The 21,803-nt window shown below is 24.3% G+C and overlaps 1 protein-coding gene across 3 annotated transcripts in view; it reads right to left on the bottom strand.

Annotated features, from left to right (window-relative positions):
- LOC122509404 overlaps positions 1 to 21,803 on the bottom strand; it is a 531,572-nt gene that overhangs the window by 264,615 nt on the left and 245,154 nt on the right. For 2 of the 3 annotated variants that reach the window (XM_043623440.1, XM_043623442.1), the window contains exons 4-5: positions 20,617 to 20,658; positions 19,139 to 19,283 (exon numbers count right to left, since the gene is read on the bottom strand). In XM_043623440.1, the coding sequence (XP_043479375.1) occupies positions 19,139 to 19,283; positions 20,617 to 20,658 (187 nt within the window). The remainder of the gene's footprint in view (positions 1 to 19,138; positions 19,284 to 20,616; positions 20,659 to 21,803) is intronic. The other variant, XM_043623441.1, reaches the window with a different exon arrangement.

Raw genomic sequence — 21,803 nt, 5'->3', positions numbered from 1 at the left:
TTAAAAATTGAAATAAAATTCTCTAATCTTCAGGATTAAGTAGGTCTCAGTCCCTACTAGAACTCTGGTGATTTTCAGATGATTGGAATTATTAAATTTGGAAGAAATAAATTTTAATTTTCGTTTTTATCAAATTTCGATTGTCTGATAGCGTTCGGGTGAGGGTGCTACTACTTAAAAATTAAAATAAAATTCTCTAATCTTCAGGATTAAGTAGGGCTCAGTCCCTACTAGAACTCTGGTGATTTTCAGATGATTGGAATTATTAAATTTGGAAGAAATAAATTTTTATTTTCGTTTTTACCAAATTTTTATTGTCTGATGGCGTACGGGTAGACCTGCTAATACTTAAAAATTAAAATAAACATCTCTAATCATCAGGATTGGGTAGAGCTCAGTCCCTACTAGAACTATGGTAACTTTCAGATGATTAGAATTATTAAATTTGGAAGAAATAAATTTTTATTTTCGATTTTACCAAATTTTGATTGTCTGATGGCGTTCGGGTGAGGGTGCTACTACTTAAAAATTAAAATAAAATTTTCTAATCTTCAGGATTAAGTAGGGCTCAGTCCCTACTAGAACTCTGGTGATTTTCAGATGATTGGAATTATTAACTTTGGAAGAAATAAATTTTTATTTTCGTTTTTACCAAATTTTGATTGTCTGATAGCGTTTGGGTGAGGGTGCTACTACTTAAAAATTAAAATAAAATTCTCTAATCTTCAGGATTAAGTAGGGCTCAGTCCCTACTAGAACTCTGGTGATTTTCAGATGATTGGAATTATTAAATTTGGAAGAAATAAATTTTTATTTTCGTTTTTACCAAATTTTTATTGTCTGATGGCGTACGGGTGGACCTGCTAATACTTAAAAATTAAAATAAACATCTCTAATCTTCAGGATTGGGTAGGGCTCAGTCCCTACTAGAACTCTGGTAACTTTCAGATGATTAGAATTATTAAATTTGGAAGAAATAAATTTTTATTTTCGTTTTTACCAAATTTTTATTGTCTGATGGCGTTCGGGTGAGGGTGCTACTACTTAAAAATTGAAATAAAATTTTCTAATCTTCAGGATTAAGTAGGGCTCAGTCCCTACTAGAACTCTGGTGATTTTCAGATGATTGGAATTATTAAATTTGGAAGAAATAAATTTTTATTTTCGTTTTTACCAAATTTTGATTGTCTGATAGCGTTCAGGTGAGGGTGCTACTACTTAAACATTAAAATAAAATTCTCTAATCTTCAGGATTAAGTAGGGCTCAGTCCCTACTAGAACTCTGGTAACTTTCAGATGATAAGAATTATTAAATTTGGAAGAAATAAATTTTTATTTTCGTTTTTACCAAATTTTCATTGTCTGATGGCGTACGGGTGGACCTGCCAATACTTAAAAATTAAAATAAACATCTCTAATCTTCAGGATTGGGTAGAGCTCAGTCCCTACTAGAACTATGGTAACTTTCAGATGATTAGAATTATTAAATTTGGAAGAAATAAATTTTTATTTTCGATTTTACCAAATTTTGATTGTCTGATGGCGTTCGGGTGAGGGTGCTACTACTTAAAAATTAAAATAAAATTTTCTAATCTTCAGGATTAAGTAGGGCTCAGTCCCTACTAGAACTCTGGTGATTTTCAGATGATTGGAATTATTAACTTTGGAAGAAATAAATTTTTATTTTCGTTTTTACCAAATTTTGATTGTCTGATAGCGTTTGGGTGAGGGTGCTACTACTTAAAAATTAAAATAAAATTCTCTAATCTTCAGGATTAAGTAGGGCTCAGTCCCTACTAGAACTCTGGTGATTTTCAGATGATTGGAATTATTAAATTTGGAAGAAATAAATTTTTATTTTCGTTTTTACCAAATTTTTATTGTCTGATGGCGTACGGGTGGACCTGCTAATACTTAAAAATTAAAATAAACATCTCTAATCTTCAGGATTGGGTAGGGCTCAGTCCCTACTAGAACTCTGGTAACTTTCAGATGATTAGAATTATTAAATTTGGAAGAAATAAATTTTTATTTTCGTTTTTACCAAATTTTTATTGTCTGATGGCGTTCGGGTGAGGGTGCTACTACTTAAAAATTGAAATAAAATTTTCTAATCTTCAGGATTAAGTAGGGCTCAGTCCCTACTAGAACTCTGGTGATTTTCAGATGATTGGAATTATTAAATTTGGAAGAAATAAATTTTTATTTTCGCTTTTACCAAATTTTGATTGTCTGATGGCGTTCGGGTGAGGGTGCTACTACTTAAAAATTGAAATAAAATTCTCTAATCTTCAGGATTAAGTAGGGCTCAGTCCCTATTAGAACTCTGGTAACTTTCAGATGATTAGAATTATTAAATTTGGAAGAAATAAATTTTTATTTTCGTTCTTACCAAATTTTTATTGTCTGATGGCGTACGGGTGGACCTGCTAATACTTAAAAATTAAAATAAACATCTCTAATCTTCAGGATTGGGTAGGGCTCAGTCCCTACTAGAACTCTGGTAACTTTCAGATGATTAGAATTATTAAATTTGGAAGAAATAAATTTTTATTTTCGTTTTTACCAAATTTTTATTGTCTGATGGCGTACGGGTGGACCTGCTACTACTTAAAAATTAAAATAAAATTCTCTAATCTTCAGGATTAAGTAAGGCTCAGTCCCTACTAGAACTCTGGTAATTTTCAGATGATTGGAATTATTAAATTTGGAAGAAATAAATTTTTATTTTCGTTTTTACCAAATTTTTATTGTCTGATGGCGTACGGGTGGACCTGCTACTACTTAAAAATTAAAATAAACATCTCTAATCTTCAGGATTAAGTAAGGCTCAGTCCCTACTAGAACTCTGGTGATTTTCAGATGATTGGAATTATTAAATTTGGAAGAAATAAATTTTTATTTTCGTTTTTACCAAATTTTTATTGTCTGATGACGTACGGGTGGACCTGCTACTACTTAAAAATTAAAATAAAATTTTCTAATCTTCAGGATTAAGTAGGGCTCAGTCCCTACTAGAACTCTGGTGATTTTCAGATGATTGGAATTATTAAATTTGGAAGAAATAAATTTTTATTTTCGTTTTTACCAAATTTTGATTGTCTGATGGCGTTCGGGTGAGGGTGCTACTACTTAAAAATTGAAATAAAATTCTCTAATCTTCAGGATTAAGTAGGGCTCAGTCCCTACTAGAACTCTGGTGATTTTCAGATGATTGGAATTAGTAAATTTGGAATAAATAAATTTTTATTTTCGCTTTTACCAAATTTTGATTGTCTGATGGCGTTCGGGTGAGGGTGCTACTACTTAAAAATTGAAATAAAATTCTCTATTCTTCAAGATTGTGTATAGGACTCAGTCCTTACTAAAACTCTGGTAACTTTCAGATGATTAGAATTATTAAATTTGGAAGAAATAAATTTTTATTTTCGTTTTTACCAAATTTTTATTGTCTGATGGCGTTCGGGTGAGGGTGCTACTACTTAAAAATTAAAATAAAATTTTCTAATCTTCAGGATTAAGTAGGGCTCAGTCCCTACTAGAACTCTGGTGATTTTCAGATGATTGGAATTATTAAATTTGGAAGAAATAAATTTTTATTTTCGTTTTTACCAAATTTTGATTGTCTGATGGCGTTCGGGTGAGGGTGCTACTACTTAAAAATTGAAATAAAATTCTCTAATCTTCAGGATTAAGTAGGGCTCAGTCCCTACTAGAACTCTGGTGATTTTCAGATGATTGGAATTAGTAAATTTGGAATAAATAAATTTTTATTTTCGCTTTTACCAAATTTTGATTGTCTGATGGCGTTCGGGTGAGGGTGCTACTACTTAAAAATTGAAATAAAATTCTCTATTCTTCAAGATTGTGTATAGGACTCAGTCCTTACTAAAACTCTGGTAACTTTCAGATGATTAGAATTATTAAATTTGGAAGAAATAAATTTTTATTTTCGTTTTTACCAAATTTTTATTGTCTGATGGCGTTCGGGTGAGGGTGCTACTACTTAAACAAGTTGTTCATTTCATGATCATTAAGCTTCCTCAATATAATATATACCAATTGTTTAATTTTTTATTTTAGAATAATTATTTTAAAGTGTTATGATAAAATGTCAAAAAATACAAAATTTCAATTTTTTGTGAAAATTTAAAATATTTATTAATTCTATAAATTTTGATAAAATATATACTTTATATACATGAATCGATTCGTTTTTATGTCAGGAATGCAATTTTGACAAGAATTAATAAAAATTTTAATATAGAAAAAAGTTATTTCAAAAAATCCAAAAATTAATTTTTTCAAAAATTAAAAAATTGTTGAAAAAAAATTTTTTTTTAGATATTTTTGAAAATCCTTTTGTCTGATTTTTGGTATTCGTGACCGTAATATACCTACAAAATTTTATCAAAATCCGTCAAGACGTGTAAGAGAAAATTTGTCCACAAGAATCGGTGACATACACACACACACACATACATACACACATACATCCGGACATTTGTTCCTCTCGACGAATTATGTATACTACACTTGAAAATTTGTAAAAATAATTGGTTCTAAAAAATTCGGAAATCGACATCACTATAAGGCTTCCTTTATGAGGAAGCAATTCAAGAAATTATTTATTTTTATATTTAAATAATTCAATTCTCGTTGAATTTTCGAATAAAAATTAATTTAAAAATGACTTTTAGTCAAAAATTTTAATAATAATTGATACAAATTTCTCAAAAAATGCAATTCTTTATAAACTGCTTTCTTTTTAAAATTTTTCTAAAGAATTAAATTATTTTCGAATATTTTAATAAAATTCCAGTCAACAATTCAATTATCTTCATAAATAATTAAATTCTTTTTAGAAATTTTATTATTTTCATAAATAATTAAATTTTTTTTAGGAAATCAATTATTTTCACAAAAATAAAAATCATCGCAGAATTTCAATTACTTTTTAATACAATTCTAATCCAATTTCTTTGAAAAATGTAATTATTCATAGAAATTTTATTTGATTTTGTCATAAGAATTTAAATGTTTAAAAATTTGTTGATAAAATTCTTTATGAGAATTCAATTTTAAGAAACATTCCAATATTCAATAAATTATTTATTTTTTTATGTAAATAATTGAATTCTAGTAGAATTATCAAATTAAAATTTTTGAAAATCTGAATTTTTCTTACTTTTAACTAACAATTGTGTAGAATTAATTTTTTAAAAAAGTTTGATGGTTTACTTTTGAAATTATTGGATGTTTTTATTTTCTAATTTATATTTAATTGAAGAATTTCCGACTAATTCTTATAATATAAAATAATGATTTTATCACTCGGTCATATTTAATTATTATAAACCATCTTTTTATGTTTTATATTAATATTATTTTATTTTATTGAATTTCAAAAGGTTTGAATGTGAAATTTTTGAAAATTTTAATTCCTATGGAAAAATAATAATTGATGTTTTCGATTAATTTTACAATTATAGAAATTCTTAAATAAATGTAATAGATTTAATTTGGTAAATAATAAGTGTAATTTTAAAAACCTGGAAAAATTTCCATTTTTAACCTGGAAAACCTGTAAAAGTCAGGGAATTTCAAATGAGCAAAAGCGTGGCAACACTGAGTCAGAAATGAAATTAAAATTGAAAAAATTGAAATTGAAATTAAAACTCAAATTCAAATATTAAAATTCAGAAAAAAAAAATAATTTTCTAATAGTATTTTAATTGACATCCAGACAAAAAGTCCAAAACAAAAAGTCCTAACCAAAAAATTCCAAAGTAAATGAAATCCAAAAAAGTAAAAAAAAAAATTTTACTTTGGACTTATTTTTCGATTTTTTTTCCTGGTCCAAAAATCCATCGAAATTAAAAATCCAATAAAATTTAAATGGTTGCCTTGAATAAAATTATCCTTTTTTAGAGTTGCTCATTTTGATGACTGTAAATCGGAAGTATAGGTAAACTTAACATTTTTAATTTCTGAAAATAATTAAATTAATCGAGTAATTTAATTGAAATTATATTAAAAAAAAAAATAATTGAATTTTTGTAAAGAATTTTATTAAAATTGTTGAAAATTGAAATCGCAAATTTTGTAATGAATTTTATTAAAATGCCTAAAAATAATTGAATTTTGTCGAAAAATTTTGCTATTTATTATTATTTATTTATTTATAAAAGTTGACTAGAATTTTTTTTTTTTGATTTTTTGAAAATAATTGAAGTTTTGTAAAGAATTTCATTAAAATTCTGTTTAAAAGTAATTGGATTTCTACAAAGAATTTTATTAAAATTTTCTAAAACAATTGAATTCTTTGGAAGATATTTATTAAAATTTTCAAAAATAATTGAATCGTTTACAAGAACTTGATTACAATTTCGATTTTAACATTAAAAACGTGGCTTTTTCACATGTTTCTTTTTTTTTTTTTTTTTTGACATTTTGATTTATTTTGGATTTTGGACATTTTTATTGTTGGATTTTTTGTACTTTGAACTTATTTTCTTGGATTTTTTGGTCTTGATTTTTTGTCCTGTAATCATTTTAATTACATCAAAAATAAAAAATCCTAAAAGCATTAAAATTGAAAGTTTAATAAATCTGGTGGTCAAAAGGGAAATAAGAGAAAATTGAAATGAAAAAAAGAGAGCACAAAAAAAAAAGAAAAAAAAAAAAGAAAATAGTGAAACGATAAATAAAATGATAGAACAAATATAGAGTAGGCAATAAATTGATGAGAGGTAAAAATGTGTGAGAGACGCAGTGGAGGGGAGGAGAGAGGGCAAGGGAATGATCTATACAAATGGAGATCACGAATAGCGGAGAGATGAAAAGCAGGTGGAAGAGTTGTATGTATTCTCGTGGGTCATTAATGTTCATCCAAGCTAACGAAGTTGGGAAGCGCAATTCGAATGAGAATTTTAAAGGCAAAGGGGGAAGTGAAGAGCGGATTGACGCGATAAGTTGAAAACGTAGTTGAGCTTGGAGAAACTGAGAGAGAAAGACAGAGAGGGGGGGGAGTTTATTGAAGTCCATGGACGGACAGGATTTTTACCTCCCCCTCCCCATCTGATGGCCCAGACGCAGGAGCCATTAGAACTGAAATGTTTGCATTATGCATTTGTAAAAGGAAATAAATGAAGCTAATTTAAAGTCATATTGCCTCCCCCCTCACCCCCCCCAGAAAAAAGGAAAATCTATTTTTTCTCTCCTTACACTTTTAATGAATGCAAAAAAAAAAAAAAAGTTTTCCAAACATGTTTGCAAAAAAATTTTTACAACTCTAGGAAATAATTCACATTTCAAATAAATGAAAAATAATAATTATATTATTATAATATATAAATATAATTGTGATATAATCTTATATTTTATATTGTACTTTTATATTTTTTCTCGTTTTTTTAGTCAAAAATCTATTTAACCAGATTGAATTATTTTTTTATATTAATATAAATTGTATCATTATTTATTATAATATTATTATTATAATATTTTGTTAAAATTATTTAGTTTATTTTGTTAAAATTTATATATTTTTTTTCTCCTTTTTTTTCTGCAGTTGGAAATCGAAAATAATTTATCAGAGAAAAAAAGCATTAATCAACGTGTATTTTGATGACAGATTAAAAATAAAAATTAATTCAATATAGTTTTGGTAAATTAATGTTCAATTGAAGTGAAATAAATAAATGTTTTTCTCCTCGCGCCTAACAGAAATTATAACTTCCCCCTTCGCCTCCCCCACGCTCACCCCATTACACCTGCACCAAAAGGTTTTTAATGGCGAATAAATGTACAAACTCGATATTTTAAAATTTTTCCCCAGGAAATTATATAGCTGTTCGCGTTAATAAAACTAACTGTAAAATTGTTTACCGAGTATTTACCCCCTTTATTTATCTTTTTATGGTGTATCACATTACTTTGGCTCTTTTACTTCCTGTTTACGATCGCTATTTATGAATATATTGAGCATTTTTTTTTCTTCCTTCTTTTTATTATTATTCGTACGAATTTTTATATGTGGAAAAATAACCATTCACTTAATTGCGTATAATAATTATTTTCCCCCAATCCCTTCCAAAAAAAAATAAATAAATAATATGGTCACGAGGAGAAATTTATTAATATATTTTTCATGATAATTACGAGAAAAATTTTAAAAATACGGAGTTAAAAAATGTAAATAGATAAAATAAAAAAATTAATGAAATTACGTAAATGAAATAGGTAAAAATAATAATAAAATAGATAAATAAAAATATTAACATAAAATAATAAATAAATAATAGTGTGTAAATTGTAAATAAAATTATATAAATAAAATAATAAATAGAATAAACGATAGATAAATAATTATAAATATTCAAATATAAGTAAATAGACAAATAGTTAAATGGAGAAATAAAAGAATATGTAGGTAAATTAAAGTCAATAAATAAACTTATAAATAAACAAATAAAAAAATATATAGCAAAGTAAATAAATATAAAAAATAATAAATAATAAATAATAAAATAATAAAATAATAATATAATAGTGAATAATAAATAGTCAATAAATGAATGAATAAAAAGTTCTGATTACAAGATAAACAATCAAGGGAAAAAATCTGTGATTCTTGAAATATTTGTTAATTATTTGTTTTGTGAAATAAAAATCGTGGATTATTCAATGGAAAAGGCGAGAGTAATGAAAATGAATTGAAGGGAAAATTTCCAAGAGGCTTTTCAACTGATTGCTTTTTCAGTGGCTTTCAATAGCAAAATGGGGGACAGTTAACCATCCTGATTTATGGTTGGCTTGTTTGCTGATCTGCGGTTACGTGGTAGTTGCTATTAGCATTCGTATTCACAACCCAAAATTCAATCGGTTCAATGGAGAATTCATTAAAGGATTCAACAAGAAGACACTTCTCAATCTTTTTTAATAAATAAATTTTTCAATTATCAAAATATTGATGAATAAAACAAAAATATAAAAATTAAAATTAAAATTAAACGAGAAAACTAAATACTGCTTATGAAAAAAAAATTCACTTCTTTTCGTAGTATTTTATTTATTTTTACTGTAATGTAACTTAATTATTTCTTTATATTTATTTGTACACTTCCTTGTTACCTATGTATTCTCATTTATTTACATATAACAATTATTTCTTTACTTTAATTACTACCTACTTTTTTATTTATAATTCGTTTTTTTTATTTTTCTACTATTTTTTTAAATTCACTCTTTATTTTTCTATTTAATAAATTTTATTTATAAATTATATTTACAAAAATCTATTGCAAAAATTAACAGTCTTTTTAAAAAATAATTATTTTTTGTAAAAAATAATTTTATTATTAGTAACTAGCAGAACTACTCGCGCATAAAATTTTCGTTGCCATTGTTACTTTAAAAAATTTTCTTTTTGGAAGTTAATGAAAATTCTTCATTTTTTAAAAAACATCATTTTTCTAACAGTTTTTCTTTAAATTTAATTGTTTGAACAACTCGTACAGAAATCGCAAAGATATTTCTAACAGCAACTTGAATGTAAGATATTTTTGATTAAATAAATGAACTTTTTAGTACCACTATAACACTCCTGGTAATAAGTTTATTCTACATTTTTTTTAAATTCAATTATTTTCCAAATTTGCAATTGGAATTCTTTAAAAATACGATTATATTTCAAAATAATTTTTAAAAGTAAACAAATAAAATTCATTGAAATATAAAATTTATTTCAATGAAATTTGGCAAAATTGTCAATTGTTTCAATTTTTTAAAATTATTTTCGGAAATACAATTATTTTTAAAAAATTTTAAGAACCTCCTCAAAAAAGTCAAGAAACAATTTCTCGGAATTTTTTAATTTAATTATTCACAACTACAAAATTAAAAAATAATTCTTATTTATTTTTTGACAGGAATTAAAATTTCATATAATTTCAATGAAAAACCTTTTGAAATTGAATTATTTCTAAAAAATTGCAATTTTAATTTTTCCAAAATTCAATTATTTTTTTTTTACAATTTTTGAATTAAATTATTCAAAACTTTTAACTGGGATTTTTTAAAATCAATTTCTATCAGAATTCATCTACGAGAATTGAATTAATTTTAATTAATAAAAAAAAATTTTAATAAATTAAATTTAAATTTAAATTTTAATTAATTTTTTACTTAAGGGCATTTGAACCTTGATGACGTCACACATGCTTTGCACAAAGTGTAACGTCATCAAGGTTCAAATGCCCTTAAATGGAATAATTTTTGTAAATTCATAAAATAATGTATTTTCAAAAATATATTTATATTTATAGATTAGTTTTTAAAGATGAAAAAATAAAATTCTTTAAAATATAAAATTTTACAAAATTTCCAATTGTTTCAATTTTTTAAAATTACTTTCGATAATTCAAGTATATTTTCAAAAAAGTTTAATTAATATTTTTCAAAAATCTAATTTTTTCAGAATTTCCAAACTAAATCTTTCAAATTTCAATCATTTTTGTAAAATATATATTTAAATACTTATTGTTCTTTATTTGATTAAAAGTTCAAAATACTTTCAATATAAAACCATTGGAAAATTTTTTTTATGAAAAATTGAACTGTAAGTCTTCCAAAAGTCAATTATTTTTTAGAATTTTTAAGTAATATTATTATTGTTTTAAATAAAATTATTTTTTAAATCAATTCTTATTAAAATTCATTTAATTAAATACGAAAATGAATAATTCATGGAATAATTAATTATTTTAAAAAATTGTAATTATAAATAAAAAAAAATGAAGCAATAAAAATTTAGAGTGTGGTTAAAAATAATTATTACTGTAATAAACAAAATTTTTAGTGTTATGTCTGATCGTAATTGACCTTTACTACTTGTACTAGAAGTAAATGACATTAAACTTGTTAAGACTGATTTAAACTTGACTAGTACTACTTATTCTTACGTAATATTCATTTAATATTAATTTACTATTTATTTTCTATTTATTTACTTACTATTGACGCACGATAATACACGTCTGACTAAAATCGCCTTTTACTACTTACATACAAAAATTATAAACCCCAGTAAAATAGATATTGAAAATTAAAGAACTCTATAAATATATCTACTTACTATTATGGATCAATTATGTTTTACTTATTTACTATTTACTTTAGTCAGCAAAAAAATAAAAAAAAATAAGAATAGAAAAAAAACAAGGGAAACAAAAAAAAATGAAAAAGGAAGGATGAAAGAAGAAATAAAAAGAAAAGTATGAAAGAGGAAAAAAATGAGAGAATGAAAGAAGGAAAGACAGAAAAGCAGGAAAGAGAGCAAGAAAAGAAAGAAAGAAGAACAATTCAAAGAAGTAGTTCTTTTTTTTAAATTATTCTATCAAGTCTCCTTCATTAGTAACATTTATTATATTAGAAAAGTCCGAATGAATGAACCTTTTCAAATAACCATAAATTCCTCGCAATTTGGAAACTAACCAATAAATCCATCTTATTTGAAACAGTGGTGAGGGGCGAGGGCGAAAGGGTGAGGGCTGATTCTTCCGTGTCAGTGAGCACCTTTATTCCCGCGGAATCGAGGAAGTCAAATGGAAAAAAAGAAGAAGAGGAGGAGGAGGAGGAGAGAAGTAAGAGTAGGAAGAGGAGGAAAAAAAGAGGCGAGCGTTACCGACTACGGGAGTTAAAACAACGGAAGGATAGCGCAAATTGGAAGAGAATGCTCTCGCCGGTCCAGTAAAAGTGGTAACGAGGTCGAAAGTTAACCGGAAATGACGAAGTACTTCTACTCGCGGCGGCACACTTTATACTATATTTATAACTTCACACGTACGAAAAACGTTTGTATGAAATTGCAGTTGACTTTTCACATGGTTTCTAAGTCAACTACCCCTTACACGCTTCTAGGGTGGAAGGGAAAGGGTGCGAGATTTTTCAAACAAAAGACGTTTCAAAAAATGTCCTAATTTTGTCCTAATTTATTTAAATGTCCTTGTCCTAATTTTTTTTTTTTTTGAGTAAATTACATAAAAAATTTTGTTAAGTATTTTTTTTTAATTGCACAAGTGGTAAAAGTATTTCAAAAGAATTATAAAATTTTAATTTTTCGTTTCTTGTGTATTATTTTATTCCCTTACATTCTTACTTTAAACTTAATATTTAAAATTTAATCATTTTTTTCTAAATTTTTCGATGAAATGTCAATTTTTTTGTTACGAATATAAATTTTTTAGTTGTTAATATATAATTGGGGTTTTTAATTGTCATCTTAAGTAGTAAAAGGCAATTTTAGTCAGACATGTATTATAGTGGGTCAATCAAAGTAAATAAATAGAAAATAAATAGTAAACTAATATAGTAAATAAGTATTACGTAAGAATAAGTAGTAATAGTCAATATTAAGTCAGACGTGATAAATTCAAGGTCGTACACTTTTAGTACAAGTAGTAAAGGTCAATTGCGTTCAGAAGTAACTCTAAAAATTCTTTTCATTTTTAAAAATCACTATACACACAATATCAATGTTGACGATTAATTTTAAAGATCAGTAGTAAAGGTCAAGTTTTAGTCAGACATTATAACGAATTTAAAGATATTACACACACTTTAGAAAAAAGTAGTAAAAGTTCAATTATAGTCAGACGTAACTCTGGAAATTTTTTTGTTTTTACAAATAATAAAACTTATTTTTTGCAGAAAATAATTATTTTTTTTTAGACAGACTGTTAATTTTGTGACATACATTTTATATTTTTATTCACAATCTTATTAATAGTGTGAATAAAGAGGATATGTTTTGCTCGGTCAGAATATATTTAAGATATTTTAAGGTGAATGTAGTAAAAAAAGACACTTTTATTCAGACGTACCAATTTTACTCTGTAAATTTTTTATTACCAGTTAAGTAAAGCTCATGTTTCAGTCAGATGTTTTAAATTTGAAGTCATATACAGCGAGTATAAATAGTAAATTTCAGAAACAATCAAACGGAAAGATTTTAATTTCCAGTTTTTAGTAATTTTATTATTTATTTCACTTTACTTCTTTGAATTATTTATTTTTTCAAAAAAATTAATTTCCTTTATTGTAAATTATTCGACTTTATTTAAATTATTCAATTTCACCGCAAAGTAGTAAAAGTCAATTTCAGACACACATATCGATTCGAACCATGAATTTTTAAGGTCAGTAGCAAAGATCAAGTTTTAGTCAGACATCACAAAATTTAACACTTTATACTTTGAGAATAAGTAGTAAAAGTCAGTTTTGCGCTCATACATAACTCAAGTAATTTTGTTATCAGTAGTTAAAGTCATTTTTAGTCAGTCTAAATTTTCATGAATAATTCTGAATGACGTGTCAGTAGTAAAACACAATACAAGTCAGGCTAAAATATTTTTTTTAATATTTTAATGTTAGTAGTAAACATAATTTTTAGTCAGACACAACATTTCTTTTAAATTAAACGAATTATATTTTGAACGAAATCAAAAATATTCTAAATTCTCGTAGCTAACAATTTTCATTTGTATAGAGAAATTTAAAAAATTCTTTGTTTTTCATATAAAATATAATCAATTTTTCTAATCCAAAGAATAATAATTATACTTCGTAGTTTCCTCAATAAAGAGCGCAATTGAAGTGAAATTGAATTTCGAATTGTGCCTCTCATGTAAAATTCAAATTGACCATTTTCAAGTATAATTTCAACCTAAACTTGACAAGCTTCTAATCCCTATCAGAAATTTGAATTCTACATGTGTTTAGTAATTCATATAATACATCACATTATACAATATGTTAAATTCACATAATATAATATGCATGTATTTGAAATGTTTAATTTTACAATTGTTCCAAAAAATAATATTATTATTTGCCAAAAATTATTATTATTATTATATTTATATTTTATTGATTCTATTTATATTTAAAATAATAAAGTTATACCTATTATTAATCATAACATTATTTTAAAATTAACAACAAAAAATAAAAAATAAGTGTAGAAGAAGTGTTAGAAGTAGAAAAAAATTGATTTAATAGTTAGAAATGTAATTTTTTTCTTTTTTAAAGCAATTTATTGTGTAGAGTTAACAATTGTAAATAGCATTTATGTGCCATATTTTGTTTTTAAAACGTTTTTAATAAGAGAGAATGTAAAGATTAATGGTTTTAATTTAACTCTAAAGTATAGTGGTTTTGCAGAGTGAGAGAGTGAGAGTGAGAGAGGGAGACCAATTTTCATAAAACGTATAAATACATAAAATTTTCATTTTAAATTATGTCCATTCATTAACATATGTTCATTACATTCGAAAATATCATGAGGAAAATAATGTTTGTTGCATAAACAATAAACCTGAATATTATTTTTTTTTAATAATACGCAAGAGTCACAGATTTTAAAAAGCAACAAATTTCGTTTTTTTAAAGTTCAGCAAATACTATTTTTTCAAAGCATTTTTATTATGTTTTCAAATAATTTTATTTTGTTAGTATTTACACATGTACTTCAATTTAGTAAATTTTTTCTTTGTAAAAATCTGCTTTTAAAATTTTTTCTCTTAATTTTATTTTGTAAAATGTTTGGCGCCACAAGATGTTATAGCGCTCTTTGTCAAAAATAAGAAAAATTAAATTTACTAATTTTTACATTTTTTAAAAATTGTATTTTTAATTTAGTCGTAAACCTCTAATAAATAATAATCTATTTTATTATTTATTCCAGGTTTTACTATTAAATTAAAAGTAAAATTTTTAAAAGAATAAAAAAAGAAATTTATTATTGTTATGCAAATTCCAAAGTTGTTTAAATAATGTCATAATCAAAATTTAAAAAATTCACTTATTAAGTACAAAATTAATTATTACTGTTCATATTTTCTAAAACTGTAATAAATCCTTCTGAACAATTTAATTAATTTTTTAAATAGTAAAATCTTTACAAAAATTTAATTAATTTCAAAACAATTTTAATTAAATTCCTCGGAAGAATTCAATTTTTAAAAAAAATTTTAACACATTTCGAAAAAATTTAATTTTTTTCTAAAATTTTAATAAATCCTTCGAGGAAATTCAATTATTTTTATAAATAGTAAAATTTTTCGCAAGAATTCAATTAATTTTATAAATAGTACAATTTTTTTTAGAAATTTAATTATTTTTAAAACAATTTTAATTGTATTCTTTAGATGAATTCAAATATTTTTAAATATTTCCATAAATTTCAATTATTTCCTAAAATTTTAATAAATTCTTTGAAACAATTCAACTATTTTTATAAATACTAAAATTCTTTGCGGAAATTCAATTATTTTTAATCCAATTTAAATAAAATTATACGAAAGAATTTAATTATTTTCAAAAATTTCCATAAAATTCACTTTCAAAAAGAATTTAAAATTCTCTAAAATTAATTCAATTGAGGGCTCGGATCGAAGAACCGACGCTTGTAAAGGCACAGAACATTGCGAAGCGTCGGTTCTTCGATCCGAGCCTTCAATTATTCTCAAAATATTTTTAAAATATTATATATAGAAAAATTAAATTACTTTCAATGCAATTTTTAAATAAATTCGTCAAAAAAAAAATTGAAAGAATTCAATTATTTTCAAAAAAATAATAAAATTCTTTAAAGAAATTCAATTATTTTCGAAACAACTTTAATTGAATTTTGTCGAAAAAATTTCATTATTTTCAAATATTTCTATAAAATTTATTTATTTTCTAAAATTTTAATAAATTCTTCAGAACAATTCAATTATTTTTATAAATACTATGAATAGTAAAATTTTTCGCAACAATTCAATTATTTTCAATACAATTTTCTTTTTTCTATAATAATTAATTTTCCATGTATGAAATATTTATTTCTTTGCAAATTTTTACTTTCGTTAAACATTTATTTATTATAAAAATATTTTTTAAATAGTTATTTCCTATGAAAATTTACTCTTTAATAATTTACTTTCTTCTTAAATTAACTTTCTTTAAAGATTTTATTTTAAAAAATTTACTTTTTTAAAATTTTACTTCACAGTTTTTCTAAGGATATCAAATTCAGCCAAGAAAACGTATCAAAAGTATTGCAAAACAATGATTTTTTTCCTATAAAAATTTACTTCCAACAAAAATTTACTTTCTTTAATTTTCAATTATTTTTATTTATTTTTATTTGATTATTATTTATTATTAAATTTTATTTTATATTATTATTATTATTATTATTATTATTATTATTATTATTTATTTTTATATTATTTTCAATTAACTCTCTTTAAACTTAACTTAACTTTCTTTAAATTTACTTTCTATAAACTTTTCCAAAAGAATTTCTTATAACCATAAACTTTTCCAGAAAAATTTCTTACTTCTAAGAATTTTTCCTTTTTTTCTCACTAATCCAAAATCAGTCGCGGTTTTACTCTTCAACAATTCAATAATGGGCGATAGTGGTGGGGAGGAGAGGGGGGGAGTGGGGTGTGTGTGGATAAAGGTTACGGGTCATCACGTATAACTTTGAGTCCAGTGGATTTTCCAACTGGCAATGGAGATTCACTAATCACACCCGTATTGTACGTGTGAGTTCGTCGAGCAGGAGGAAACAATTAGCGTGAATTTGTGCAGCGCTGATGCAGTTTTCGCGTTTGCCCGATTGTTTTAGCGACGGGCATTTCCTCGACAACGGGGATGACAGTTAAGCTGAATTCACACCAGAAATTAGTACGCGGGTTGAAACATTGGTGCTTGACGACATCGAAATAGTGTGAGAGAGAGAGAGAGAGAGGGGGGGGGGAGGGAGAGAGGGAGGGTGTACCAGGGAAATAGAATCCGAACGCATTTTAGCGCTTCTGTCCACACCAATTCGTATGAAATGCCAAACAAGTTCAACGAGAGAGAGTTGCCCAAGCACAGAGTGAAACGATATCGCGCTCTGGTTATCCTCTTATTCATGCCGCGTGAAAACAAAATAAAACAAAACGAAAAAAAAAATAGAAACAAAAACAAAAATAGAAAAAACAAACAAAAAGTATTATGATAAAGTTTTTGAGCTCAATCTCTCGAGTTTCATGAGATGTGTGACGAGTTTTTTATTTTATTTTTTTTTTTATTATTATTCTTAATGCTTTGAAATAGTAAATATTGTCCGAAAGAAGAGAAAAAATTTACAGCGCAATTCATTTTTATATATTAAACAGTTTTGTCAGCTAATTACAAATAATTTCAGGGTAAAAAAAATTTGATTTTTTCCTTTCGTCATTAAAAAAAAAAAACTAATCAATTTTTTTTAACGAAAGAGGAAAAATTTCTTCTCAAGGGAAAATTTGTTTGCAATGAAAAACTAGCCGATTTTTTCTGATTTCAATGCTTATTTCGAAAGCAAATTAATTAATTATAGTTTTAACAGAAAAAAAAGATACGAATTTTTTATTTTTTCATGAAATTAAAAAAAAAATAGTCGAATCTTTTTTTATCCAGAGGTAAAAATTTGTTAGCAAAGGAAAATTCGAATGAAAAGCTCGACGCTTTTCTCAATTTCTTTATATCTATTAATTTGTCAGAAAATTAAGCGCAACTTTCGTAATAGTTATCTGATATTTTTGTTTCCTCATTATATTAAAGTAATAATATTTTTAAATTAAAAAAAAATAACTAAATTTGTTCTAACAAGAGTGGGGGATGCTATAAAAGAAAACTACAAAAGAAAAATTTCGATTCTCTCAATAATAAAATAATTTATTGATTTAATTAAATTTCTTCGCAGAAGATGAAAATAATTATATTATCAAGAAATATTTCAATTACAAAATTTTATTAATTCAATCAATTTTTTCTATTTTCGGGTAGAAAATTTGTTCAAGGAAAAAATCAAATAAAAAACTCCACGATTTTCTCAATTTTTATACCTTTTCTTAATTGTTAGGGAATTAGGTATATATATATTTTAGCAGAAAAAAAATTTTAATAGAACTTAAATAATAAATTAAGTTTTCAAATTTAATCAAATTTTTTTATCAATTGGCGAAAATTTTTAACAAGGAAAAATTCAAATTCAAGGAAATTCAATACTTATTAAATAATTAGGAAATTAATAATATTATTTTCCCAAAAAAACTTGCTATTTTTTGTTCGTTCAACAAATTGAAATAATAAATTGAAATTTTTTTCAATTTACCTAAATCTTTTCTTTCAAAGGAAAACATTTGTTTTCAAGGGAAAAATTAAATGAAAATTTTGAATTAGAGAAAAATTAATTCAATGTTTTTTTTATCAAGAGAGGGGGAAATTTGTAATTAAGGAGAAATGTGAATAAAAAATACCAATTCTCTCAATTTCTCTCCATCTAATTTTGTTTGTTCATTAAATCGAAATAATAAAAACAAATCGTTAAATTTTTTTTAGGGAGGAAAAAATTTGTTATCGACAAAAAATTCACAAAGAAAATCTTGACAATTGATTATAATTAAAACTAATTAAAGTAGTTAACTTAATTATATTTTTCGAAAAAAAATTCTAATTTTTTGATATCGTTCATTAAATTAAAATAATAAATTGAACATTTTTAATTTAATCAATTTTTTCTATCATGGGGCAGAAAACGATTTTCTAAATTTCTATAACTATTAAATAGTTAGCAAAAATAATTTGATTTCTCAAAAAAAATGAATTTTTTATTCGTTCTTTAAATTAAAATAATAATTTTTTCCTTAAATTAATATTTTTTTTTAATTAAAAAAAATTAATACAATATTTTTTATTAAGAGAGGGTAAAATTTTTTATCAAGGAAAATTTTAAATGAACTTTCTCAATTTCTTTATACGTATCAAATAATTAATGAATTAAATTTTTCTGCAAAAAAATCCCGAATTATTTGTTCGTTCATTAAGTCGAAATAATAGAAAAGAAATTTTTAATTTTTTACGCCAATTGATTATAATTTATTTTATACCAACTAATTAAACTGTTTAGCAAATTAATTATAGTTTTCCCAATAAGATACAAATTATTTTGTTACTATTTTTCAATTTAATTAATAATTTAAAAATCAATTTAAATGCAATTTATAGAAAATTTATAGAGAAAAATTTGTTGTCAAAGAAAAAAAAATTAAAAACTCACCGATTTTCTATCCTACATTTGCCATCTCTCGCCTTACAGCTGCTCTTGAAATCTTCAAACAACTTGGTGCAGGGTTTCTCACGTTGACACACACTTAACGCATGATTACAATTCGGTAGAGTATCAATAGGACCAGCCTCTTTGTCTGTAACGAAAAAACAAAAACGAAATTTCATTAAAAATCTCCTTTGCAAAAAAAAAAATAATGAAATTAGCAAATTAAATTAACAAATTAAATTAACAAACCAAATTAACGAATTAAATCAATGAATTCTAAAATTAATCAAACAACAATGATGAATGTGATCTAAAAAATTAATATTCTCTTCTATAAATAAAAGAATAAAAAATTGTCTATAAAAAGAAGAATAATACTGTTAAAAATTCTTCTTTTACTTCTTTTATCACTAATTCCTTCTTTAATAAGAATTAATTATTATTCACGGCAATAAATTTACATTTTAGAATTATTTATTCATTACCTTTTTTTTAGTTATTTTTGTTTTGTTTCTGGTGTTTAGTAATACAAATCAGTTCTATAGATATATACCTGGTATACTTATTGAAGACGAATGTATTTATATATAAATAATTCTCTTTTAGAGTTTGCCAAATGTGATTAAAACTTTTCACTAATTGTATCTCATTAAACATTGATTACTTTTTTTTTCGTTTGAACAGAATTGTTTCAAGGAAACGAGTTATCGGATACTATTATAATGTATCTCGAAAATTCTCGAATAATATAATGAAGCTCAATTTTGCAAGTTTTACTCAGGAAGGAGAAAAATTAAAATTTATGAATGTATTCTCTAAATAATTAATTTTCAGTTCCCAAGAAAATTATTCACCCAGTAAATATTTTCAGTTTTCTTTTATATTTAAACCAAATATTTAAAAAAAAAAAAATAAAAATGGAAAAAATTATAGAAATTTTGTTATTTTTCTGTCCATCTTGCAAACTTGAGCTCAAATGAACAATTGTAAATTACAAACAAAAAATTCCTAATAAATTAGGAATGTAATTTTTTATATCAGAAGAAAAAATTTATTACTTAGAGAAAAAAAAAAATTTTGTTATTAAAATTATACTGGATCGTAATGTAAATGTAATTATTGTTAATTACATAATTCTCGACCTATATTAAAACAAGAGAAATAACGTGCGAAACTTCAGAATGTTTCCTAACATAAAATCGAATAAATAACAAAAAAAAAAAAAAATTGGTGAGTTAATCTAATGAAGAATAGTGATTAATAAAATCTAAAAATTTCTAGCATCTACTCGGAGAAAAATGAATTGTTGTTTAAACAAGCAATTGTTGTCAAGGTGTGTCAAGCTTACAACAATTGTTGCATTCGTGACAACAATTTATTGTGTGCATTAATCTGCAATCACTATTTTATATTTGAAAGTAAAAAAAAAGAGAAAAAAAAAAAGATTTTTTTTTTCTTTTTCAACGACGCATTATACTTACACAAATTTTCGTTCGGCTGACAACTCATTTTTCTCCGCGCACCTAACAAAAATAGAAAACGGATTATGCAACATTACGACGATTACAGGAATTATATAAATTATGATGCGATGTTTATTTTTCGTGTAAATATTTTTTTGTTGTTGCATTGAAGATAAACACTTTAAATAAAGATCAATTTTAATAATAAAATTTTTTTCCTGGAGAAATGCAAAAAAAAAAAAAATTGAATACACTTTCAATTGTCTGTAAGAGTAAAAAGAAATAATTATTTTCCCCTTTTTCTAGATTTGTGACGCAATTTGTAAATAGGCCCAAAGATAACAAATAAATAAAGATACAATTAAATAAATAAAAGTTAAATTAAAGATAAATAAAAGGTAAATGAATTTTAAAACAATTGTTTACTAACAATTGATTTTTCTCCAACTAGAGAGTCGATTATGAAATTGTATTTCTATTTTGACTTTTATTTCCACTTTCACTTTCACATTGATAGATTTTTATTTTCACTTTCGTCTTCACTTTTATAATTATAATTATAAACTTTTATTTTTAATTTCACTAAACATAGCTTTAGTCAGACAAAAAATTCTAAGCAGTAGAGGAGTATTAGTTTTACATTTTAAGTAGTGAAAACAGGTTTTTAGTCAGACGTATCGCTGTTAAATTTTAAAACTTTCGAATATAATACTAACTTGACTTAAAATCAGACAGAAATTTGTATTTTAAGTAGTACAAACCACTTAAGTCAGACAGACTAAAAGTCAAATTTTTAATTCAATATTCAAAAGGACAAAAATTTATTATATTAAACGATTTTTTTCAAAAAAATTCGTGAATTAGTAGTAAAAGAAATTTTTAGTCAGACTGAAAGCTTTGAATTTAAAAATCATAAAGTAAGTAGTAAAAAAAGAATTTCTGAACTATTTTTATTTTGCTGTTAAGTAGTAAAATTCGATTTTGTCAGACAAAATTCTTGTAATTTTTCGAACTTTTAAAATCATTATTGAAATATCTTAAAACTTGACTGAATTTTTAATTTTAAGTAATAAAAACAGATTTAGTGTGACAGAAAAAATAAGCAGAAATTTATATTTTAAGTAGTAATAACAATTGTAGTAAGTAGTATAAACAATTATTTTACTATTAAGTCGAAAGATCGAGAATTTAAATGCTTTTAATCT

Source organism: Leptopilina heterotoma, unplaced genomic scaffold, assembly GCF_015476425.1.
Source record: "Leptopilina heterotoma isolate Lh14 unplaced genomic scaffold, ASM1547642v1 Lhet_60, whole genome shotgun sequence".
NCBI lineage: Eukaryota > Metazoa > Arthropoda > Insecta > Hymenoptera > Figitidae > Leptopilina > Leptopilina heterotoma.
This window is presented reverse-complemented; position numbering and strand designations above follow the sequence as displayed.